General features: G+C 42.5%; 3 protein-coding genes across 7 annotated transcripts; 1 reads left to right on the forward strand and 2 right to left on the reverse strand.

The window, feature by feature from the left end:
• Positions 1 to 1,957: 1,957 nt before the first annotated feature.
• Positions 1,958 to 10,792, reverse strand: dars2 (aspartyl-tRNA synthetase 2, mitochondrial). Of its 2 annotated transcripts, XM_048242868.1 has the most exons (18): positions 10,730 to 10,792; positions 9,289 to 9,448; positions 9,019 to 9,118; positions 8,866 to 8,932; positions 8,631 to 8,732; positions 8,445 to 8,540; positions 8,171 to 8,294; positions 8,035 to 8,081; positions 7,752 to 7,858; positions 7,177 to 7,246; positions 6,749 to 6,928; positions 6,485 to 6,592; positions 5,688 to 5,750; positions 4,917 to 5,069; positions 3,724 to 3,942; positions 3,208 to 3,318; positions 2,974 to 3,049; positions 1,958 to 2,427 (listed from the first exon to the last, which is right to left on the reverse strand). In XM_048242868.1, the coding sequence occupies exons 1-18, from the start codon at positions 10,781 to 10,783 to the stop codon at positions 2,255 to 2,257; spliced, it is 2,010 nt and encodes a 669-aa protein (XP_048098825.1). In that variant the 5' UTR covers positions 10,784 to 10,792; the 3' UTR covers positions 1,958 to 2,254. The 2 variants fall into 2 exon arrangements, with proteins under 2 accessions (XP_048098825.1, XP_048098834.1); XM_048242877.1 differs by lacking the exon at positions 10,730 to 10,792 and having other exon boundaries at positions 9,289 to 9,922.
• Positions 10,115 to 13,665, forward strand: cenpl (centromere protein L). Its single transcript, XM_048242927.1, has 5 exons — positions 10,115 to 10,200; positions 11,203 to 11,362; positions 11,477 to 11,728; positions 11,842 to 12,393; positions 13,238 to 13,665. Exons 1-5 carry the CDS (start codon positions 10,187 to 10,189, stop codon positions 13,313 to 13,315), a joined length of 1,056 nt encoding a protein of 351 aa, XP_048098884.1. The 5' UTR covers positions 10,115 to 10,186; the 3' UTR covers positions 13,316 to 13,665.
• A 70-nt stretch (positions 13,666 to 13,735) lies between these two features.
• Positions 13,736 to 24,667, reverse strand: klhl20 (kelch-like family member 20). Of its 4 annotated transcripts, none has more exons than XM_048242898.1 (13): positions 24,524 to 24,667; positions 23,742 to 23,806; positions 21,740 to 22,106; positions 20,635 to 20,841; positions 19,522 to 19,680; positions 19,014 to 19,108; positions 17,752 to 17,867; positions 17,266 to 17,449; positions 16,923 to 17,066; positions 16,414 to 16,547; positions 15,990 to 16,198; positions 15,058 to 15,164; positions 13,736 to 14,923 (listed from the first exon to the last, which is right to left on the reverse strand). In XM_048242898.1, exons 2-13 carry the CDS (start codon positions 23,762 to 23,764, stop codon positions 14,839 to 14,841), a joined length of 1,830 nt encoding a protein of 609 aa, XP_048098855.1. In that variant the 5' UTR covers positions 23,765 to 23,806; positions 24,524 to 24,667; the 3' UTR covers positions 13,736 to 14,838. The 4 variants fall into 4 exon arrangements, with proteins under 4 accessions (XP_048098855.1, XP_048098869.1, XP_048098861.1 ...); XM_048242912.1 differs by having other exon boundaries at positions 24,563 to 24,664; XM_048242904.1 differs by lacking the exon at positions 24,524 to 24,667 and adding an exon at positions 24,343 to 24,511.
• Between the last annotated feature and the right edge of the window lie 385 nt (positions 24,668 to 25,052).

The raw sequence follows: 25,052 nt of genomic DNA on the forward strand, positions 1-25,052 counted from the left end.
GACTTCCTCTGTACTTTGGGTCTGTACAGAATAACATCTTTTCAGATGGCAAGCTGCCAAATTTACACTTCACACCTTCCCAATGCATTTTCTCCTCACAGCGATCATTGCAGTGGATGTTTTTGCAATAATGGCAACCCTTGTACATTTCACAAAGGTTTTTTTTTTTTTATCATAGACAGTACCTTGTCTTTACGCTACTAAAGCTCAGTAGAACTCCAATGGATTTCTTTGTCTCTGATGAATCAGGTAGGCATGATGTGTGTGAATGGACATGCTATAGCGGACATCCACTACAACTGTGTCTATTCTCTTAGGCACAAGAAGAGAGCCTATGTGCGACGCTAATTTGCATTTAGATATTCAAACCCTAAGCATCTTTTCCAGCAGTTGTAAACACTTACCTAATAAAGCACTGGCCTATTCAGGTCAAAGCCGTTTGTAAGACACCAAATGGATGGCCATTAGACACAAAACATATGTTGGAGGCTCATTATCCCAGAGAACATTTTAAAGATGCCTCGAGGATCCTCCCGGCTGGATTACTACTCCGCCGAGAGCCGAGAGTTGCCCCATGAGATCAGAAAATTCCTTCAATTGCACTGGGGCCAATTACTAGAGGAGGGGAGCGAAGAAAAACGAAGGGCATCCTGTCTCTCAGCTGGACTATATTTTAAATTATACTGCAGTCGGACTTCAGAAAAGATGATAAATAAACCCAACAACTATGGTCAGCGTGGACAGGCTAAGTAATGCGTGTCCTCTCAGTCCTTCTGAGAGCCAGGTCACCCATCAGCACAAGAAGCCATTTCAACTGTATGAGAGACAACTTTTTATATATAAAAAAAAAAAACACACAAAAAGAACAACAGAACCCCCTCAGAGTTGCATCAGTATTCTTTGACTGGCCACCTGACTCATTCATTGCTTGTTTTTGGAACCCAACTGAAGACCTTGTGTGGGTTGACTGGCACGTTGTTTCGTCAGCTCCAGTGGCCAGCGTCCCCCCTGTCCTCACAGCTCACACCGCTGTCACATCAAGCAGGCAGCTTCCTTTAGCCCTGTCCAGTGAAGCAGGAGGGGAAAGCTCTACTTTTGAAGCTTGCTTTTGGATCGGTGACAGCCGCGGACGGAGAGAACAGAGAAAGGGATGAGGCTCCTCTCCGCTATCTTTACCTTTCGTCCTCTCTCTCGTGCTCACACACACACACACACACAGAGACTTAAAGAACAAAAAAAACAACCACACACACACCATGCCAGAGAAGAAACACTAGATGTATTGGCTCTGTGTATTTTCACAGAATTAATGAGAACAGCTGCACAGGCCTGCTCACTCGTCCTTTGAGAGGAGCAGGAAGAGGGGGAGGAGGAGGTGGTAGTGATGCTGGCAGGTAGCTCGCAGCTCACGGTTCACCACCGAGTGCTAGTGTGAGGGAGGAAGGGGTCACAAACAGAAATAACTAAAGGGAAGCAGGAACAAAAAAAAACCCATGGCACACATTAATGAACGGACCTCCGAAATGGCGTATATCACAGTTTGATCATCTAACCAGAAGAAATAGATAATCTACGTTGTGTCCTGGCTGTCAGACTGCATGATTGATGGTTTGGGGTTTATTTAACATCTAGAACACCTGATGGTAGCCAGATGGTTTGTACTTATTTACTTCTTTACATTCAGCATACGTTGCGCCTTCTTAATTTATGAGTTTTCCAATGAATCATACAGGAACAAGGAAGATGACTGGCTGTAAATTGCTGTGTATACTGTAAGAGTGGAGGAGCCAGGGCTCTGGTGTGTGCAGTGGCCTGGTTAAGTACGTCTGCCTGCAGAAATAATACAAGCTGAAGGCCAACACTTCAATGGAACAACGCTACCCCCTGTTGGAATATGCAATACTGTCAGCTCACATCACAAAGGCAGGAACAGTCTGGCATTATTCAAGAGTCAAGATTCTGGCATGTATTATATTTTATTACAAAAACAGCATGATACAGAAATATCTGAAAGCCTGAATATAAATCTATTTTAGTGAAGAGAATGATGGAGGCTGTATTCAGCACGCCCAGCTCAAACAGCTCAGCCCAATACCTTCCACCGTCTTCCTCCTGGCAGAGGGCTGACGATAAGTCCCTCCATGTCTCATTCCCACACAGGATAAATCCTTTCTCCCGTGAGGAGAAGGAGCACTCAGACACATTCACAGACCTCTCTAGCCGGGAGTAATAGGGTGGCATTAGTGGCAGGTGTCTACTTGTCCCCCTCAGGCCATGTCACTTTGATGTGGTAAGGCTTCAGCTCCTCTTCAGACACAAAGTCAGGTGCTCGGCTCATCAGGTCGTGACCCCGAAAGGACTTAGGGAAGGCGATAACATCCCTGATGCTGGGGGCACCCACGATAATGGATATCAGCCGGTCAAGTCCTGTAGAAACAACACAGACATACATACATACAAGCACGCATGCACATGCACACACACACACACACACACACACACACACACACGCATACACAAAGACAAACACACAAATACACACAAAAAGACACACACACACACACACATACATAAGATTTCTGAATGGAAGGATAAAGTCTACTTCTTTAAAAATCAACTAACCATATTCCCGTATGTGCTTCCTAATTAGTGTTTTTTATAATTTCCATACTTGGGGCATTAGAGGAATCACTGCACATTTTTCTAATGAGTACTGTACACGTCAGTAGGCACATTATTTTCGAGCAAGACCATTACAACATTAACTTCTGGCTGGTCCACATCCAATTTCGGTTTGACACAATCCCAACTAATCAAATTATGCAGCAGTTTTATGTCAGTTATAAGCTCCCGATTAATAGACAAACTGCAAGGAGCTTGGGAGCAGAACGAAAGTATACAGCAGGATACAAATTAATTCGCTCTGAGCGCAGCGCAGCAGAACGCATGCTGTCGAGGGGGCCCCCAGCTTACCCAAGGCAATGCCGCCGTGAGGAGGAGCTCCTGAGTCGAGAGCCTCCAGGAGATGAGTGAGCAAGGAGATGTCCTCCTGGAACGTACAAGAACATATCAGCAAAGCCGATCACGGCTGGCGATCCGACGCGGTCCGAGAGAGGTCAGAGCGTGTCTCTCTGATCGTAGCACGCAGGCAAACCAATTACAAGGCTGGTCGGCGAAACCGAAGACATGTTCAAAAGGGGAAATTACCTGGAGGATGGTCTGGAGAACGTGGCGCTGCTCGGAGGCGCTGTGAATGCGAATGGAACCTCCTCCAATCTCACAGCCATTCAGCACCAGGTCATAATGCTGGCCACGCACCTGTGGCCCAGAGAAAGCAAAAGGGGAGGCGCACACTTAAGGCCATTCAGAGGTACAGAGCTAAAATGGGCCTGCAATGCTGCTTGACCTGGTCCACAGACTCTCCCCTAAGTGAGTCCAGGCCTGACTGGTCAGCTTGCAAGCTCATGATGAATTTATCTCGCGAAGTTTACCGCTGAGGTTATTAGGAGTTTAAATTTTAATGACTAACAAATACACACTCTCACTCTCACACACACACACACACACACACACACAAAACTGTGCAAATGTGCAGCTTGTGTCCAGAATAGCACTCTTATGTTCAGTCATAAAATAAGTCTAAAATATTTAACACTCTGAAACAGTGTTGCTAAAGCCTTGGATAACGTCCAGACCAGACCGAGACGAGGGGGCACAGCTTACCTTGTGAGGCTCAGAGTACAGCAGATGGGTGTCTTCTGGGACGGGAGCGGTGAAGGGGTGGTGAGCCGACTCCAGCTGCTCTGGATGGTCTTCTTTGGGGAGAAACAGCGGGAAGTCCACCACCCACAGGAAGTGGAAAACAGAGGGGTCACGAAGCAAAATGCCATGGCTCTCCAGCTGGTCGGCACACTGCAGCCTCAACTTGCCTAGGAGGGGGCGCTAAAGATGTGAGGAGGTGAGGGTCAGGTCAGTATCATGGGTCTCCACATGCTCCCGACCTAAATTTTAGATTAGGTTTGACATGAGCTATCTCTGGTCAGCACATTAGTGACGTTGGATCACAGTAACCATCATTTTTTGTGGAATGGTTTCATTACACAAATCTGAACTTTAGGTTTGTTTTTAATTTCTATCTCACGTGTTGTATGTAACCCACTACCAATAGTAACTATAAGGGGTCAAAAACAACCAGTTGACTTACCTCTGGCCAGCACAGTGTGATAACCTCCAGATCACCACTTTAAGACTCAGACAAGTTCTTGAAAATTAAACCATTGCGAATCCTTAGGCGCAAAAGAAATGTGACGCACATAGAGACAGTGAGTCTCGAGGACTATGACCTTGAAGATTTTTTACTTTCTTACCCTTTTTTATACGAGCAAGAGAGAGAGCTGTTCTTGCATGAGCGAGTCTGTTCAGCTCAACTCCTTTTCTCCACAGAAGGGCTCTTTCACTTACCATTCCACCCACATCCTCCTCACAAAAGACTGCTATTGATCCGCAGCCATATCAGAGATTTTTCCTCTTACATTACGCAGCACGGCATCTGCACCAAGCGTTAATAATACAGCCGCTGAAACCATATAAAACTGACAGTGTGCGATGACAATGACATCAAGGCGCCTATTAGGCAGACGTATCAAATCAGGCTTACTGATCAAGACAGAGTAGAAGACATCCGCCATGAAACACGTCCCTTTGTTTCAAAGTTGTCCAATCCAACTGAATGACTGAATATCCCCTCCCCTTGCAAACCCACCTCAAACATCTGGATTCATTTAATGGCTTTGACAACGAGCTCTAACGATGCTAAATCTGTATTACAGCACCATTAGCGGAGGGCAGCTGAGCGCGAGGCGGGTGACAGACGAGAGGGTGGCTCGGGGGCCGGGCAGTGGGTGCGTTATCCTCACCACGGAGTCCCTGGTGCCGGCGGCGAGGAGGACCAGGTCTCCAGCGCTGGCCCCCGCCATCTGGAGCAGCTGCAGCCGGGCGGCGTCCGACAGGAGCCTAGTGAGGGGAGACTTCAGGGAGCCGTCGGGCCGCACCTGCACCACACTCACGTCCTGCCGAATAGTGCAGAGATATACACACACACACACACATAAACAAATGCACAATCACAACAATGTGTATATGCGCTTAGACACACACAGACACACACACACGCTGATTCACATAGGCGCACGCACACACACAAATAAATGTTATCATTCCCTCTATTGGAAACTCAGATTTTATAGAAAAGGTGGTGTCCAAGGAGTACCCAACCAAATATGAGATGTGTGTACTGACTAAAAAATGTCCAGAACCAGACACAACAAACGCACAATACGAGGAGCTATCACCCCCACCTGTATGTGCACAGAATCATATTGCTTTCAGCACTGGGATAACATCGTGGAGGCTTCCTCGAGCAGGAGAAAGTTTTGAAATGAGTACAATAGACTTGTTGGTCAGACTAAGATGCACTACACAGGTAGTGGAAGAACTATCTGCACTAATATATAAAAGAGGCAAACTGTGATTTCATTTTCAGTTTAAGAATGTCCTGCCTATGCCAACAGATAAAGTACAAGATTTTATGCATGACTCAATGGACTGACTGATACATTTCTAGATAAAAGATGCATACACATTTTTGTGCATACCACTGGCACATGCATTTCAATTGGTGGATATACCTGGTTGAACTGTGTCTTGGCAGTCTCTTTCAGGGCTTCTAAGTCTTTACCCTTAAGATGTTTCTGAAATGAAAATGTAAAGACATTTTCACACTCAACATTGGATTTTTATTAACCTTTTCATAGCATTTCAAAAATGAAAAAGGATAACATATTGAAAGCCTAGAACAGTGTTCGTTAACTGGTGGGTCGGGACCCAAAAGTGGGTCGCGGAACCATTGTGGGTGGGTCGCAACTCTTGTGGTAAAACAATTCAAATGCTATCGTATCAGATCTAATATTGGACCTTTATTTTGATATACTTTACTCGTATGTCAGCCATTGCCATGGACATAGACAATGTTTATGTGACAGGTCATGTTAGACATCATTTTAGTGGTAAACACAAATAGGCTACGGCCCTGAATAGGACATACTGAATAGGTTAATAGGATATAGATTCAGATAGATATAGGTGTGCAGTGAATTGCTGGCACATGAGAGCATGAAACCATCAAAACTAACATGCTACATGGAAACATCCCTTTAAAAAACAAACTCTGAAAGGTGACATCAGGAGTTAAAGACTTGTACACAAATGTAACGCCAAACATCAGCATGTTCCAAACAAGTAGGCATACAGGCACTTCACATGTCTTATCATGTAGCTCATTATATCCATTGGGTTGATAAACACTAAAAAAATATCTGGGTCGCGACTTTGAAAATTGTGGGTCCCAAAGTCAGACCAGTTAAGAACCACTGGCCTAGAACATAAAGGCGAAAACCCAGGCAATTTGATTTCTTGTTTTACTTACAGATCCATCTGGCACACAGATTGCTAGGACACAGCCTCCTGATTGCTGAAGTGCATTCCGAAGAAACTGGATTTCAGTGTTTCCAAAAGCTTCACTAACATCTACAAGCTGCACAAATATAATAAATATAATAAATACTTCATTCACTTAATTGAAATTCACAGAATAAATACTTCATTCACTTAATTGAAATGCTCCACTTCTTATAGTAGTGAGGCCAAATAAAGAGTTAATAGTGTTGCTTTCTTTGACTGTTATCTCTACCTTCATTGCAAACCTGGTGTCCGGTTTGTCCACTCCATAATCTCTCATGGCTTCTTCATAGCTCATGGAAGGGAACGGAGTGCTAACGGCCCCCTTGTCCTCTGGCCACGAGGACTGCACCAGGCCTTCGACCAGGGCCTGGATCCCAGCCTGATCCACAAAAGACATCTCTATATCCACCTGCAAGGACGGAAAGGACATGGAGACATTATAGAGCCGGCCACAGTCAAAGCGCCGAGGTCTGAGTGCTGATTTTCATTCAGAGTGGGCCCTGGCTGTGCCTATTAAGAGAGCTGGCTGTCTGGCTGACTGTGTGGGAGTGAGAGAACCAGGCACATCATTAAAGCAGTCTGTAGCTCATCTACTCTGGCCAAACTCCCTTGCAATTTAGCCTCTCAGATGTGGGGTTGTGCTAAACATATCATTACCTGTGTAAATTCCGGCTGTCTGTCAGGCTTAGAGCCCTCATCTCGATAGCAGCGAGCCATCTGAAAATACCTGAGGCAACATCAAAACAGAAAAAATGTCAGCAGTTATTTAAAGAACCTATATCCAGCTTCAGAAGACAGAAAGTATATTTTGAGGAGTACCAAAATGTGTTCTTTCACTATATATTTGGCAACACTGTTCTGTAAAAGCTGGCAATAACTTTAGTAACAATGTGCCAGTACACAAAATGACATAACGAGCCCATGTTGTTGGTAGGAATGGTATGTATTCATATATTCCTCTCTGTTGTTTCACATCACCACATACAATCAAAAATAACTCCAGAATGCTTTAGATGTCATATTCGTCCTTTCTTTCTCCTTCTATGTCCTGAACAGTGTGCAAAATTGCTTATCCAATTCATGACACTGATTTTTGACCACAATTGTATGCATTCTCTATTAAATACTGGTATTACATTTGCAGACCATGATTCAATCCAATTTAAAACACTACTAGCAATTGTAACTGGCCAGCTTAATGACTCCTCTAAAACCTCTGGATAATGAACTACCTGTCTATGCCTGCAACCATGAGCAGCTGTTTGAACTGTTGTGGGCTCTGGGGTAAAGAATAAAATTTTCCAGGCTCCCCGGAGGGTACAACAAACTCTTTGGCACCCTGAGGAGAAAGGAGTGGGAAAAGGTGAAGAAGTGGCTCTTGAAGATGAAACAATATATCAGAAAAAATGTCAAATAATATGGAATTGGTATTAATCATGATCATGACTGATAGATAATCTATTACTGAATCTGTATTACAACATTGTGATTTTCAGAGGATAATAGAGGACTTACACCAGGGGTTCTCTTAAATAAGGTTGGTGTTTCCACATCCACAAATCCTGCAAATAGAGTTGGGAACATAATCATTATATGAGTTTATTAGGCCAATGATGCACTAACTTAAGAGGCGCTTATATGGTGTTCCTACCATGTAGATTGCAAAGGTATTCTCTCATTTTCATCACAAGACGAGACCTAACTCTTAAATTGTACTGCATCTGTGATGAGCGAAGGTCAAGGTACCGGTATTGCATTCGAAGGGCTTCGGACTTCTGCAAAGCAGGAACAAAATAGAGATTTGCATATTCATCTGGGACAGCCATAATAAATCATACATTCTGAGTCTAAATGACACTTGACTAATCAATTGTTTTATAATTAATTAGAACTAGCAATGCATGTTCTTTCCTATAAGTACTCACTTTCACAAAGTCTTTAATTTCAAAAGGTAATTTTCTGCATTTATTTATAACCTCCAAGCTGTCAGCGTGGACCTCAATCTCTCCTGTGAACATTGCCTTGGACATTAGGGGGGGGGGGGGCAGAGTTAAATGTTTGCTTCACCACCATTGCTAATTATAGTGCTCTTAACGAGGTCTCACACCAACCTTATTCTCCTGCCCTTTTGGACGTGGCTGTACCTTTCCCCTCACCATGACAACAGACTCCAAAGGCAGTTCAAAAAGAGTTTTCCTCAGGACCCGTTTAGACTAATGACACAAGAACATAGAATAGCATTTGGTAAAGTTAATAATTTGTATGCTACAGTTAAGCTATAAGCTAAATGAACCTAAAGAAAATATGGGACAACATTCACAAAAATAAATCATGTATGCAACTTACCTCATCTTGAGGGATAAGAATTTGCACCAGTCCACTAAAATCTCTCAAGATCACAAATAAATCCTGTCTGTAAATGTATAGCAAATAATTTTAACATTTCCCAAACTCCAAACATAATATGTTTACATGCAGTGTGTAACAGAGTAAGTTTACCTCACATATTGCACCCAGCCATACAGTGTTACTTCCCGTCCAATGTGTGTCGAGCATAATTCTCCACAAGAATGTGTTCTCAGAGAAAAAATATTTTTGCCTGTTAAGACATACAACAATATTGACAGAAACTACTTCACAAAATGATAAAATATATGATGCTAACACCTTAAGCATTCTGAAGAAAACAAGTGTGATGTCACTGTTACTTGGGAATGGGTGCTGGTACACTGCTATGACCAGAGAGTAAAAAAGTGATTGTTGAGTTACCTGATGTGCTGTTAGATATGTCACTGTGTGATGCATCGGTCCGGATCCAGGAAGTCGTGATTCGTTTAATGTCAGTGGCACAGAGCTGACGAGGACACTGAAGTGCAGTTCTTCCAAATGAGCATGGTCTCAGTAAAGACCAACCTCTCCGGATCAGTGTCTTGTATTTGCATGCCATTTTTCACGGTTTGCACAAAGTTGAAATTATTTTAATACAATAATTAAGTTGAACTGACTAGTGATGGAAGCTTAATTGCATGGCGAGCCAGTTCAATGACAGGGTGTGCTTGCTAGCTGCCTAAGCAACGTTATCACACTACTGCATGGCAGTAAGCGACATAGACCACTAAAACGTCTGTCAAACATAAAATTACAGAAAATGTAAACATCTCCATAACAACATAATGACTGGGTATATAGATGAAGCTTACATCTTCAGTGACTGATCTAGCTATCGACCCATGCGTTTGGTTTACAGTCACCTTCCCGTTTAGAAAACCCGTTGCGAAACAAAACATGCGCAGACATCGCAAATCTCTATATAATTTGGGTAGACTAAACACGGCGGACTAGTACCATCCACAAGCATTATAGTAAAATGTCAAGGAAGTCCAATCACATGGCACGACACTAGACTATACCAATCAATTACAATTAACATTGTCCATATTCAGTTGATAATTTCATAAAGTAAGCAGATATTTAATTTAAGTGATTTAAAACATAATGTGATTTTGTCCTCACACGTTTGCTTCAGCTACATAAAAAATACAACAACCTGAACTAACAGACTGACGATTGCTCTTTAATTGACTTGTAAGCCTATCTAATGCGCGGTTCCACAGAGCATAGCATAGCATATGGCGCGATGTTCAAAAACTAGTCTTGTTTGTTAGCCATGGACAGACGAAGGTACAGTTCTACAATATTAGATACTACTTGTGAAATGTAACTCTTTTAGTCTGTTTATGTATTTGGCTTTGAATTGTTGGGTTATTTAGAATGATCACCTTTTGTTTTAATAAATAATGCAATGACCGTTAATGCTAATATGTATAACATGCCATCATAGCTATTGTTATGCTAGCTTGAGGTATTTGTTGTGGGTGTGACGCTAGTTATTAAGCTAACATTAAAATGAATTGCGTACAGTGTTGCTAAGACACATATATATCCTAGTAATCGAGTTAATGTTATGCGAAAGACATAACAACGAGAAGATTAACTTTTTCTGACGTTGACATAGCTAACTTTTGTCGACGTTGACAACGCTATCGGAACTCCCCCTATTACCGTCGGTCCCGTATTTCCGCCGTCTTGCGTGTATGTGTCACTTAATATCCATTTCTATACAAACCAAGACGGGGAATTCCTAAAGAAACGCAAGCACCCACACCATATGTGTATCTAAATTAGCTATGTACCAGTAAGGACATTTTACCGTGACTCGAAGAACTGTAAACAGTGTTGTAAGGCTGCGTATACACATCCGCATGGAGCTCCAGTGTAATTTTAATTTCTTTACGAGAATTCTCGGTCTAACCGTTCAAGTTCCGTTGAGACGGCGTAAATAGGCGACCCACTAGGCCAGCACTAACCTCCGAGCGTGGTAAACAAAATCGGATATTTAATGCAGTAAATGCTCCCGTTAAGAACCCAAACATATATTTTGTTCAAATCTACACACCTATGGCTACTGAAAAATGTAAGGTTAATTTATCAAATGTTATTTTGAAGTATTGAAAAACATAGTTGTTTTAGAATTTTTTTAACGAAAGTGGTGATAATTGGAGGCGTTACGACTTACAACTTTTGAAAATAATGAATCAGGTTTATTTATTTATAGCCAAGTAGGGTTTTACATACAAGGAATTTGCTATGCTAATATTGTTATCTCTGTAAACTCTGTTCCAGCGCTGTGAATACTTCTGTGACACATCACACAACACATCGACGAAGTAAGAGTTATGGTCGAACCTTTGACGCAACATCTCGCTTCTGCTACACTCCTGGGCAGCTTACCATCACGAGAATACCAACAAGCAGAGAGGCAGCCAAAGCTCACAAAATAACTGTAAGTAAATGAGATGAAGAGTTTCGTAACATTGGATACCAATGTTATATCATCAGTTACTGTTTCTTTTTGAGTCATTGGTCAAACTAATAATAATTTTCCTTTCTTCAAAAGGAAAAAGTTGACCCTGAACAGGTGGCCCTTCTGGTAAAAAATGAATGGAAGCTGTCCTACGTCACACCTTTATATCAGTTTAGATATACACTGTTGAATGTGTACGCCAAGCATCTATCAGCCTTTTTAGTAGCGGAGAAACAACAAGGCACAGCAGTTGAAGTCGGCCTTGAGACAGGCTTTAAAGTCACATTCTCTACCGTCCTTGGGATGGTGGAGACAAAGGATGATGCAGAGACCGTTTTCATACAGGTGAGATATTTGCATGTTTACAGAGTTTTGTAGAGTCAAATGTTTAGGTAACATTAATGTACAATGTTATGACCTGACCCATGCATCATCTTCACTTTTTCCTGTGGTGACAGATTCATTCTAAGCCAGTGTTTGCTTCTGCGGGAGATACCCCACGGGTTGTGTGGAGTGGATGGCTGACCTGCATCAATGGTGACCCAGAGTACCTCCAGTCTCTTCCACCAGAGTTTGTCAGCTTGCCCTTGTTCTGCACAAGTGGTACAGAGTCTTTGACTTTCTTGGTAAAGTTATGGTTTGAAAGGACATTTGACTGCAGCTTTGGCTCACTGAGCCTCGACCCCAACGATCTACAATGGCTTGCTGCCCTTTGGACTGGTTGCCACAGTGACAACAACATCAGGTCTCTGAAGCTGGCGTGGACGCTGCCAGCTCAGCCTCCTCTCGACGTGTCGCTCACGGTGAACGGCCAGGACGCGTGGGACCTGTGGGAGAAGGTGCGACCCGGGGACCGTGCCGATGACTCTGTCAGCATTGAGGAGGTGAAGTGCTTCATAACCGGCATCGAGTCCCACTTCTTCAGGCACTTCAAGATCCACCTGTCTGCTGGGGTCCTGAAGAAGGTCTCCACAGCGCTGGGCTCTGTTCACCTCGATGGGAAAATCAAGGTAGGTTTGCCATCTTTCTTTTCCCACGCTGCAGAGTTACATCCATCCGAAGGGTTGCCCAGCATCACATTTTAGAGATGAATAAGTAGTAGGGCTGGGCGATATGGACCAAAAGTCATATCCCGATATATTTAGGTTGAATATCGATATATACGATATATATCCCGATATTTTTTCCGCAAAGTTAGCGCTATAAAATGAAATGTTCAGTCAAATATGTTGTTGAAAACTCACTACTCAAATAATAATAAAATGTAAACATAAAACTGGAGTGCCTTTTTTGAAATCAAAACTCCGTAAGGTGCACATTTAAATTAAAAAAATATCCTAAATAAAAATAGCCTATAAAATAAAATAAGCCAATCTTTTTCTGAAATTATTTATATGAGAAAAGTAGCGTGCAGTTTCACAGCAGTGCAGAGAGGGGAGCAGTGCAGAGAGCTCCGGTCAGCGGCTTGCGTGGAGCAAGGATCACGGCGCAAATTTGAACTATTTCGATATATACGATATGGTCTAATTCCATATCGCATTTTAAAATATATTGATATATATTTTATATCGATATATCGCCCAGCCCTAATAAGTAGTATAAATGTATTGGATTAAGGTGAGAGGGTTGTTTTAAATATTGGGGACATGAGGGATGATGTGACCTTACCCCTTTTTTTGCAAATAAACACTTGAGTACAAACCAAAATGTTATTTGATTATGATGTGAATTCTGCTCACAGGCAAATACCCAATTTCATTGTTTTCAAAACATTGCTGCTTTGAGCTCCCTTCATGAGTTGGATGCTTTTTTTCCCTGTGACTGGAAGAAACTAATTATTTGCTTTTTCTGTAGATCACATGCAGCGACTACATGATCACCGTAATGACATTGTTGACCGAGTGTGCCATCCTCAAGATGCCCACAATATAAACTGTATTTTGTATTCTATATTTGAACTGTAAAAACATCTTTTGTTACTATTCATTACTCTACTTTGCCATGGAAGCATTCATTGAATGAAATGAATATACATGTATTTTATTTACCCTATACTATAAGGATAAATCATGATCATTTTCTTGTTTTTATACCTTTATATTTCTACATATTGTTTAAAAATTTTCATGTAACAACTTCCATTCTTGTACATATAAGCTTATCTATTTTCCTTTGCACTCTGTTTGAATGGGGCTTTTAAATGTGATTTCAGACATGTTGAGTACTGGCTTTTTATTGTTCTTTTAATATTTCTTTGAAATAAATGGACAGTGCATTCAAAATGACCTTACTGGTGTCTACTAGATAAAAAAAAAAAATCACTTCAAATTGCACAGTGACATCCATACTCACTAGATGGAACACACATTGCAAGTCTTTAATAAGCCAAATGCATATTCATTGTTCATCAACACTTAATACCCTAAAACATCGGTGACATGTGCAAATGATAAAATGGAAACTGAGTTTAATGCATGTATGACAACATATTAAGAAGAAACCCTCAGTAACATGGGCCAATATCACAGAGTATCTGGCAGGCCCAGTAAGTGAAGATGAAATACATGTCATCCACTGATTCATTTCCCCATATATATTTCTAACATGTCTATACCTTCAAAACAAAACAACAAAAGGGGTTAAAGTGCATGGTCCAATTAATTTAGGTGTCCTTTCATATAAAAGTAAACAAGAGTGATTGTGTATGTCTAACTGATGTTTCTAAAAATATTCACCAACAGTATAACTTACTTTTGCACAGCCTTTAAATTGCAAATTTTCAACTGCAAGGGTTGCACATTCAATTTAGCAATGTTTGGTGATCACCATGGTACCAGAACTGCAATCTACAGGTCACTGAATCTGAATGTCTCACTTGTCTAGGAAAAGATGCGGCTATAATAACCAGTCACAGTGCATCCAACTCAGATGAATTTTAAAATGACTGAAGGAGTAGCTTATTTGTGAGGCCTGGGGACAGAGTGACATCACCGTCTCACAAGCCTCTCCACTGTCACTTCAGCAAGAATTGGCCACAAGGTCCCTTTTCAATTTGAGCCGCACAGAGAAGCAGGCGAGACTGCCTTCTGAGAGAGTCTGACCGTTATCCTCTCAGAAGTTTTCCCATGTCCTTGGAACAGCAACAAATGTTCACCGGAATCGCTGTGAAGACGGCTGGACAATGACAACCTCAGCTTGCATACCACTGGTCCTTTTCAGGAGGCCTCGAGCTGGTGTAGACTGATGTGTACAGGAGCGAAGGATGGGGCCGGATGCGCTCTCAATGAGCAGCTAAAACAGGACGAGTCGCATGGCGAGGGGGAAGGGACTCCTTGGCTTGCCATTGGAACGGCCAGAGATGCGTTTACAGTCTTGAGAGTCGTATTCTTTTGCATGATGCACAATGTCTGAGGCACAAGCTATGGTGAGGCACCAGTGTAGTGGGCGTGGGAGTGTTACCATATATGGGATTCACAGTGAGTCATTTTGATAACACCGACTCCTCCTCCTAGTCTTCGGTAATTCATTCCGCCGTAAAGCCTGTCAGGAGAGTTTGTCAGAACAAAGTTGTGGTTTTGTTTGAAGTTAGAGAAAAAAAAAAAAAAACAAGACAAATAGGAGGAATAACAATGATGATGGCAAACAACTACTAGTAGTTCAGTGGAAAATCTTACCTCCATGTATTGGCATCAGGATCATACACCTCTATTGTTTTCAGGTATGTCGTGCCATCAAAGCCACCGACGGCCATTAACTGCCCATTTACAACTGCTAGACCCACCTGCAAGAGCAAATTTGAAATGTATTTTCTGCTACAGGCTTGTAAGGCTTCTTTAGTGGGCCTATATAGAGCTGCAACAATAGTTTTGTTGTCAACTTAATGAATCGGCAACTATTTTGGTAATTGGTTTGTCTCTTTTTAAGGTACATTCCTCAAAATTCTGCAATTGCAACTTCTTAAACATTCTTAAATATTTTCCTCTTCTATGAAGCTAAACTGAATACCTTTGGCGTGTGGACAAAAGTGGGTGTTTGAGGACATCATCTTGATGAAACATGTTTTTCTTAAAAAAAAAGTCATTTTACTGACCAAACAACTAATCAATTTAAAGCTGCAGTTGGCAAGTCTGACAGATTGAGGGGACTTAGCCAAAATTTTGAATGTTTACAACTTTCATGGCCCTCCCCCACTACCACAGAGCGCCCTCTCATCGAGTTTGTGCTCATCAGTGCGCACCAGACTGTGACTGACAGTCAGATATCACACAGCCCTACTCTGATTGGAGCAGAAGAACCGGGAGCCGTGGATTTCTGCAAAACAAATAACAGGCTCTAGGTGGAGGTAGAAGTGCGGCTTTTTTTCTAAAACCTGCTGATTTATGTTGTTCTGTTGGAGCATAGTGTCGGTTTCAGTGAATATGATCAAAAAAATCTTGCCAACTGCAGCTTTAATTGAGAAAATGGTCAATAGATTAATTAACCATGAAAAGCCCAAATCCTTCACAATGTGAAAATGAACCACAGCTCCAATGTGTTAACGCCATCAGACGGTCCGCTGAAAGACTGCTGAACCAATCAGAATCACCACAAAACAACAGCTACACACCCCACTTCTTCGAGACGTCATGGCAACCACGGGAGACCACTGATTGGTTCTGGGGTTGTATCGCTCCGCGCTGCTCAGTTCTGTGGTGTCGTCCCGTCCGCCCACGGAGTAGATCATGTCCTGGTACACAGCACAGCCTAGGTGCTTCCGCCTGGTACCCATCGGCGCCACCGTGTGCCATCTGTTCTCCTGGGGGTTATAGCGCTCCACTGCAGACCACACAACAGTCAGTTGGCCAGTCAGAAACAGGACTTCACAGACAACATTATCATCACGTATGTATGTGTACAGCATACTGGCCAGTATACAATAACAATGCCGGTTAAAACCTGTGCACCTCTTATTAGTAACAGCGGAAGCAGGATCTACCGCTGTGTGTAAACCAAAGCACATGTGAAGTGAACGAAGCAGAGTGGTTGAGTACCTGTATTGAGAGGGGACGTTCCGTCTGACCCCCCCACTGCGTACAGAAATCCCCCGAGCACAGCAACAGCCACGCCTAGCCGCCGGGTGCTCATGGAAGCCACTCGTGTCCACTTATTCTCCTTGGGGTCATACCTGCAGCGATGGGGGCGACAGGACAGACATGAACCACACACATATCACTGCATTCCATTTTGCCTTGGTGCCTCCAGGCAAGTGTAGAGTGGTGAAGGCTGGCCATCTCTGAGGAGATACGGACAGGGAGACCTTTGCCTATAGCGGGATTCATCCAGTCAAACCTGCTCCTCTGTAAATGCAATAGTCATCCAAGCTGCCCTCATGCTTGCGTTGTTGTTGTTTGCTTGTTTGTACGTATGGGTCATGTGGGTAATGCTAAACTGAGACTTGCCACTTCAGAAAGTATTTAAATGACACACAGCACGTATACACTGTCATGCAGATAGAGAAACCCCAGATTCAGTGTGAGTCCTAGAAGTTTGTCAAGCTCACCTCTCCACTATATTGAGACAAGAAACTCCATCTTGACCTCCAACAGCATACAAGTAGCCTCCCAGCACAGCTACGCCTACACTGGTTCTGCAAGTACTTGTGGGGGCCACATCGCTACTCCACTGGTTGGTCTTGGGGTCATACCTGTGGACATGCACAAACACCATCATACTTCTGTTTCTGTTTCAGTAGGGGCAGACCGTATCCTACAAATCCCAAATGATGCACCACCTGCGGTTCCCTCACAGAAATGATACATTATTCATTATGAATCACTGGGCATTATTCCCACATTTTGTGACATTTCAGCATGATTACTGATTATGGTCAAGTAGTAGCCCACCTCTCCACACTGTTTAGGTATGAGGAACCGTCATGGCCGCCGACTGCATAGAGGAGGTCGTCCAGCACACTGACCCCGACCCCACAGCGGCGCTTGCTCATGGACGCCACCATGCGCCACTCGTTGGTCTGTGGGTCGTAGCGCTCCACGCTGGAGATGGCATCACCGCTGCACCAGCCCCCCACTATATAGCAAGCAGAGGAAGGGATGAGGTCAGCCCCATGAGTCATCACCAGAAATCCACGCACGCACGCACGCACACACACACACACAAAATCAATGCTTTTCTATTTTCTTACAGCTCTGAGGTGAATCAATACATACAAACATACACACAAACATCTGAAGTAGTCAGTTTCAATGCAGCCCATACAGTATATCCCCTGTTCAATAAAGATACACCTGACCAACATATAGATGTGCTTCTGTTGTTAGTCAGGGGCTATGATATGATGGGCTGCTGTGCACTTCCTGACTCCTGCCTACCTGCAAACAGCACCTCTCCACAGCGGATGGGTTTGCGGGGCCGAGTACGAGGGCCTTGCATGAGGGGGCGCTCTTGAGGCAGGAGGAGGTAGTTCTTGGCTTCATCCACCAGATCTCTGATGAAAAGGGGGGGGGTCAGAAAATGTCAATTAAAGGACACCTCTGAACCTCTGTTCACCACTGAGGTGAAAAAAATGATTTTAATTATTTTATTTAAAAAAATAAAATAAAACCTTATTCTCATTGCCAGGCAAAAAAATCAGACTTAAAGCAACACCAAAGAGTTTTTTGTACCTTAAAATAATGTTTCCAAAATTGTTTCAGTGGTTCAGGGTTCAGGGCGTAACAGGGTGAACGGCACTTCTGCATTTGCTTCGCGGCCCTCTATTGGCTGTAACCGCATTATGTAAGTTTGCCAGATCGGGTAGCGGGTTTGTAGTTCGATGGAATGAGACATAAGAAACTACAAATTTGACTTGCATGATGTCGCAATACATCGTACTTTCATAAAATCATGCAACATATTCTACCTTGTCTATGGACATCGTTATTTGCAAAGCAGTTGCTGGATAAACAAATAGCGTGTATGCGACAGAGGAAAAGTTCTTTGGTGTTTTGGTGAGAATTCCGGTATAATATTGACCTAAAGTGTGTTGAAACATGATACCGAGTGTGAACCTATGTCTTATAGCTCATCTCGTCTTGTCCCCTGCACTCAGAAATCTGGCACTAATTAGCCGATGCTACCAAGTTTTTCGATGGGGGTGCCTCAGGCATCAGCCTAGCCATGCAAATAATTCACTGTTTTACACCATTTACGAGGCTCAAAGTAGCTCCATACTTCATTGGTAGACGTCTGAGGGCCTTGACATTTAAAACGAGACATTGAGAACTTTGAAAAAGCACTGGTAGTTTATTTAAAAGACGATTTATACAGACAGTATCTTCAGGAAGTTTACCGTTCGCCGCCATCTTGAATTTAGTCACGATAAGTCGAGCGACGAGTACGAATGAACAGGTATGATAAGGGATCAGATTCTAAGGGATCAGATTCTAAAAATAATTCCGTGCCTCGTAACCAAGTGCAAAGTGGGAGTCATTGCAATTACTAGCTGTCAAAAGCTCAAAAAGAGATAATAACGAGGTGGTATTAATAGAATGGCTGGATGAAAACCCTCGTTCTGAATCTCTGGCCCCTGGAGTCTGTGGTCAGGGAGCAACAGTCAGCATGGAGCTACAGCATGAGTCATGACAAAACCCACCTGCACTCCTCATCACTCTTAATGAGGGGGTCTGACCCCACAGTGCCCACCAGGAACTTTGGACTGAGGAGTGGAAGACGAACATGCTGGAGTACCTGTTGCCACGGAGAGATAAAAGCCTTGAGAAATCTGTTGTCACGGTTCATCTTACATATTCATCATTCATGATATAATGGAAAACAACCCAAGAACAAACACTCTGTTCTTTAGGTTAAATTAATAAACATCTACAGCATGTCTATGATTTTTCTACTAAGCCTAATATAATAAATATGTATTACCTATACGAGCTATATTTTTAAAAAGAACAGCAGGGATGTGAGTTAATCTATTATGTCACTATGTTGTATTGACGGTTTCTTAATTAAAGTTTAATTGAATCTGAAATTGGAAGTTTATACTGACCCTTATTGCAAATACTACATCTTATAACTATAAACATAGTGTATATTGACTATGAGAGGCAGGTGTGTGTGTGTGTGTGTGTGTGTGTGTGTGTGTGTGCGACCTGTGGCAGCTGAGGTCGACGCTCCTGGATGCTGTATTTGACCCAGGCCATCACCGCATTGAACACCTGCTCCTCACTCCGAACATTCAGCTCATCACTGGAGATGATGTCTATGAGCTGATTGGCTGGCAGTAACATGAACTCTTCACTCTCCATGACCTGGCACAAGGAAGGTGGGTACACACACACACACACACACACACTTTTCAAAACGGTGTTTGGCTCAGGATAGTAATAGGTACTAAGCCAGAATCAAAGAGGAAAAAAACACAAAGCTGTGACACACACACTTGCACACTGGACACCCAATAAACAAAGAAAGGAAAAGACCAAAGCAGGTCTGGTCTTCCATCTCTCAAGAGTATTCACTGGCCGGGGATTTGGAAAGATTTTTCAACCTCTCACAGAAACCCAATTCCAGCAATTTACAACATGACACTGTACAACAATAAAGACACTACCCCATAACCACACCAAACACATTGAAACTCCTCTTGTTGCTCACTTTGACAATCTTTTTAGTATGCCTGAAACATTTTAATTCTCCTCTCAATTAAAGAAGGACACTTCCTTTATGTGTTGAAGTGCAAACTCACTGCGCACACACACACCAAAGTTCCGGTAATTAAAACTCAGGGGAGAATCAGATTTAGCTCTCTTCCTTGGGGTAAAAATAACGAGGAGCTGCAGTGTCATCAAGGAAACCCGAGAGGCATTGCTACTGCTAATGCTAGCGAGAGACACCCTGATTCTGACGGGATCATCTTTATAGCCTGGAAGTGGGGCTAAAATTAGTGGCAGGCAGCAACACACATCCGCGCGAGGGAACACAGAGGGCATGGTTCTTAACGAAACCAAAGTCACCACAGCACTTTCCTGGTCTGACATCTGTTGCCTTTCAACTAGCTTTGAGAGAGGCAGAGCAGCATACAATCTGAATAAACGCACGGGAAAGCCTAACAACAGAGAAAACAACGAGGAAAGGGTACACAAAATAGATTGCTCATAATGAGAGAGAATAGGCGAGACATACATAGAAACAAGAATTCAGAGAGTGACCGAGGCTTGTCTGTGTCTGTTTGTGCGTGTGTGTGATTGACAAACAGGCGTCACCTCTTGGAAGTTGTGCTGGGTGAACTTGTCGGCGATGCGCAGCAGCTCGCGGCAGGAGTGTGTGTCGGCGAAGGCGCGGATACCGAGGCAGTTAGAGGGGTCCAGTTGCCGTTTCAGAAACTCGCAGCATGCCTCCTGGATCTCGGCCAGCTGCAGCAGACAAGCAGCAGGCAACAGGGTCTGAACGTTGCCCTCCTCCACCGTCACCTGAACGCCGCACAGCACAGAACATCAACCTACTACCACACACCTGGACACCCGCTTAGCCTGCTCAGATGTACATGGAAGCATGCAGACACTTACAAACATATTAAGAATGCACCATATTGGATTTCTGTCAATATCTGATTTGCTGATATTTTCAATCTCAATTTTCCTATCTGCTGATAATACAATTCCTAAGCTGTTATCTGCCGATAGCGGTGTCGTACCGATAATATCATGCATCCCTACAACACATGTTCGTTAAACACGCACACACGCTCACAGGCGCGCGCACACACACACACACACACGCAGTGATGTACCAGTAACAGTGATTATTTGGGTGAGATGGATGGAGAGAGAAAAGGGGAGGACCAGTGAATTACAAATAAATACTCAAACAAGCATAATGCTTGGCTTTGTATCTCTCGCATTTCCACCGTGATTGTAAATATGGCAGCTTAAGAGGAGACAGTGGGCAGCTACTCTAAATACAATAGTCTTATAAAAACACATCTATTATGTTTTACTATTCCGCTACTTACGTTTCATCATTTCTATTTTGGGTACAGTGATTGAGAACATTTTACAGTCGTGTCATAGCAACACTAAAATAAAACAGCAATAGACATAACTCAAAAGTTACTTTCCTTAGTATCAATTTATTTATACACATTATTATTATTATACAAATTATTTTATCACAAAACTGTGAAACTGTAACTAGTTACTAATTATCAGTAAATCCCACAACACTAATGAGAAGTGCTACTTGTGTTATACACCTAAGACTAATCAATAACCGCATCAAATCTACAACAAATAAACTCTTCCTGAATTCCTTGTAGCACAGATGAAAAACAGAGAACACCAAAAACTGAGAAATGCCGCCGAGTCGTACCTGTGAGGTGTAAGCAAAATCAATGAGCAGCTCCATGGCGCGTTCGTCGATGTCTCGGATCACCACCTCCGTCTGCCTGCTCTCCGCCAGCTCCCCTGTGAACATGGCCCGGAAGTAGGGGCTGCAGGCCGACAGGATGACCCGGTGCGCGTAGATCTTCTTGGCTCCAACCACCAGCACGACATCGCATAGCTCCCGGTGCTTGCGTAGCAGGTTGATGACCTCCAGTGTCTGACGGGGGTGCTTGTCGGACACATAGGGCATCCGCGCAGGCTGGGGGACCCCCTCTGGAAGTTTGTTGGGGTCACCAAGGGTGCAGCGGCTGGTGATGTCCATTCCGGTGTTATCTGGGCGTGCACTGGTACCCCTGGGTGGGAGAGAGAAAGGTGACGATTTTCAACTGGTGTCTGTGTGCATGTCAAAACTACATAGGCATTCACCAGTCTGATGGCATAATGCCTCTAACAACTCCCTATGTCGTTATAAACAAAGAAAAAAACAGTATTTATGCTCCCTTAAAACAGTATTTATGCTCCCTTAAGTCTGATCAGCAGCAAAATGTGTGTGTGTGTGTGTGTGTGTGTGTGTGTGTGTGACAGAGAGATAGAGAGACAGAAGGAGGCTGAAAGAGAGAGAAGTGTACAGGACAGAAAGACCCCAATCCCAGACTTCTTCCTGAGACCTTTTTTTAACCACTACACATCAGTCAGTCACACAGAGAGTCGCAATGTTTTCCCTGATTCTCTAGCCTTTGTTACCAAAAACTGTCATTAGTAAGCCTCTGCACTCTGGTGAAAGGGGAATGGCATTCTGTCAGCTTGTTCAGTGTTTGATCATTTCAAATATTCAAACATTCAGTCAATCACATAGGCCTCTTTCTAGCACTGGATATTGGAATAGATTTTGACCAAATTACTGTTGCTATTTGATCAAACAGCATAATAGCTGTCTATTAATATATATATATATATATATATATATATAAAAAATATTTGAATCCAACATGTATCTGGAAAATAACACTGGTTATACATTCAGATATAACTCAGTGGTACCACAGTTGAGGTGACTGGTGGTAAGATTAAGTTTACATCCTTTCACTTACTCACTGTCTGAAATGTCTTTATGAAAAAGTTGGGCTAGCTACCTGTAATGTCCATCATCCAAGCACACCTTAGACCTACAGCATGTTGAGGTACGCTTAGCTCTTAAGAAAGGAAGCTACCCAACATGCTTCTGGCACCATTTCAGAGATCATGTTTAGCTGGTAGTTGCATAGACTCTACTAAACCTGTGAAACATGTAATTTACTCTTTACCTCCAACACCTGAAATACAAATTGATACTTCCAGTCTGAAACACACTATAAAAATGTAATGGATGGAACAACATGAACGATAAAATATTCAACTGATCAGCTCTGCAATTGCAAGCTTAGAGCTTTAACCAATGGTCCTCTAGAAATACTCATTATCCATGTCTGACTCTCCATTGCCTGTGGTCATATTAACTGATATAATATCTGGGCATATTAATACTTTAGCAGGATTTGGCCTAATAGTCTTTCTAATAAGTTTCCACTGTAATGTGTCCCAATCTGTTTGGTTGACTTTCATGTCTCTAAGAATCAGAAGTAAAAGATTTTCACTTGATATTTCTACAACTGACAACAAAAAAAACGAATCCACTTAAATGTGTTAACCATACCGTACCAAACCACACAGCAACAATGCAAATATCTAATCCAAACACGTTGTCTTACACATACCTGAATGGTTGAATTCAAGATTTTGTGAAGTCGATCCAATTACACATCATGCTATAACTGTTTCAACAAATGGATATTTCCCCATTAACTAAATCAGCTTTGATGCGTAACTGCAGGGAGCATGTCTTACTTAGTTTATTATAAGAATATGAAAAGTACGTAATTTAAGAACAACCTTTAAAAACGTGTGAATAATGTGAATAAAAATATCTGAAATAACTTTAGCATACTAACCTGCGCATTGGCTTTCCGTCCATGCACAGAAAAAATAACCCTTCGTGGTTCACCTTTCTGCTAACCTGTAATGCAAATAAACATTACGTAAGCTGTAATCTAACTTCCATAATTAATGATTGTGAAGACAGGATCTGAAACATGTTAATGCATGCAAACACCACAGTAGGCTAGTATTAAGGGAATCCTGAATTAATGACTGAAAAAAAAACAATCTCTCCCTATCTTTAGCTGGAAATGCTTCCCGCAAACTTAAACATTGTTGTAACCACAATATGATGTGCACTTACACACGACATTGAATTAAAAATGCAGCAGCTAACGTGAGAGTGTTGGTATGTTTTCAGATCTCTTCATTCGTGCCAACACATAATCTAAGCTTACGAGTTATCTGGTCGCATTTCATGCTAACTGTCACAGCTTAGCTACATTGTAGAGCCAACTACGCCTGTTAGCTACGGGTACAGCGACACAGCGAGGATAACATACCAAACTAAATTGCTAATCGACTTCACTTTATTGCTGGCCGTCAGCTTGGTTTGACCTCGACCTAAATAACACTTTACGGCGTAATACATATCACTAACGTCATGGAAGCTACCTGCTAGCTAGCTATCTAGCTAGATTCCACAAGTAGGCTATTCGTATTCCGTAGAAGTGGCTTCAAAATAGCCTGCCAGCTAGCTCACTATCCCAGTTCTGTGTTGATAGTTGTTTCATTTTACATTACATACACGTGATTAAAATGTCGACCAAACCAAACGTAAAAGAACAATCGATACCTCATATATCCATTAAAATGATAAAACATCCGAGTTTACTTGTCAAAGTGTGGGATTTCAGAGGTAAAACCGAAAAGGGCTATTTGATTCCGTCTGTAAACCCAGACAGGATGTGCATAAAAAAGCGCAGTCCCCGGGTTAACAATTGCCTGTCCTTAGTTCCGCTTGAGTCTAGCGGTCTAAAGTGGTCTAGCCCTTTAGCAGGCCTATTGATACATGATCTAAGATCATTTACACCGAAACACTGTATCGATCTGTCGTGCCATATTGGATACTGCCTATACAAGTGCCTAATGACAGTTATTAGTTATTTCTTTAACTGTAGCTTACCAATTGCCTAGATATGCCAAATACATTCAAAACTGAAATGTGTTCCAGGAAGTCACCTGCCAGACATAGAATATAGATAGATAGATAGATAGATAGATAGATAGATACTTTATTGATCCTCAAGGGGAAATTCAAGGGTCTCAGTAGCATACAGACATAACACACAACATGCACTTACAGCAGAAATGGTAAACAACAT

This window comes from Alosa alosa, chromosome 1 (genome assembly GCF_017589495.1).
Source record: "Alosa alosa isolate M-15738 ecotype Scorff River chromosome 1, AALO_Geno_1.1, whole genome shotgun sequence".
Taxonomy (NCBI): domain Eukaryota; kingdom Metazoa; phylum Chordata; class Actinopteri; order Clupeiformes; family Clupeidae; genus Alosa; species Alosa alosa.

Coding starts and splice junctions, on each gene's coding strand:
- dars2 (XM_048242868.1), bottom strand. CDS start 10,783: ATGCGGATGTGTATACGCAGCCTTACAACACTGTTTACAGTTCTTCGA. Junction 6,929..7,176: donor GACAGCCGGAATTTACACAG/GTAATGATATGT, acceptor CCGTCCTTGCAG/GTGGATATAGAGATGTCTTT. Junction 2,428..2,973: donor TCACGGCGGCATTGCCTTGG/GTAAGCTGGGGG, acceptor TTGTTTCTACAG/GACTTGACCGGCTGATATCC.
- klhl20 (XM_048242890.1), bottom strand. Junction 19,109..19,521: donor GTCGACCTCAGCTGCCACAG/GTCGCACACACA, acceptor CCGTGGCAACAG/GTACTCCAGCATGTTCGTCT. Junction 16,548..16,922: donor TGTCTCAATATAGTGGAGAG/GTGAGCTTGACA, acceptor CCATCGCTGCAG/GTATGACCCCAAGGAGAATA.
- cenpl (XM_048242927.1), top strand. Junction 11,363..11,476: donor CCAAAGCTCACAAAATAACT/GTAAGTAAATGA, acceptor TTTCTTCAAAAG/GAAAAAGTTGACCCTGAACA. Junction 11,729..11,841: donor CAGAGACCGTTTTCATACAG/GTGAGATATTTG, acceptor CTGTGGTGACAG/ATTCATTCTAAGCCAGTGTT.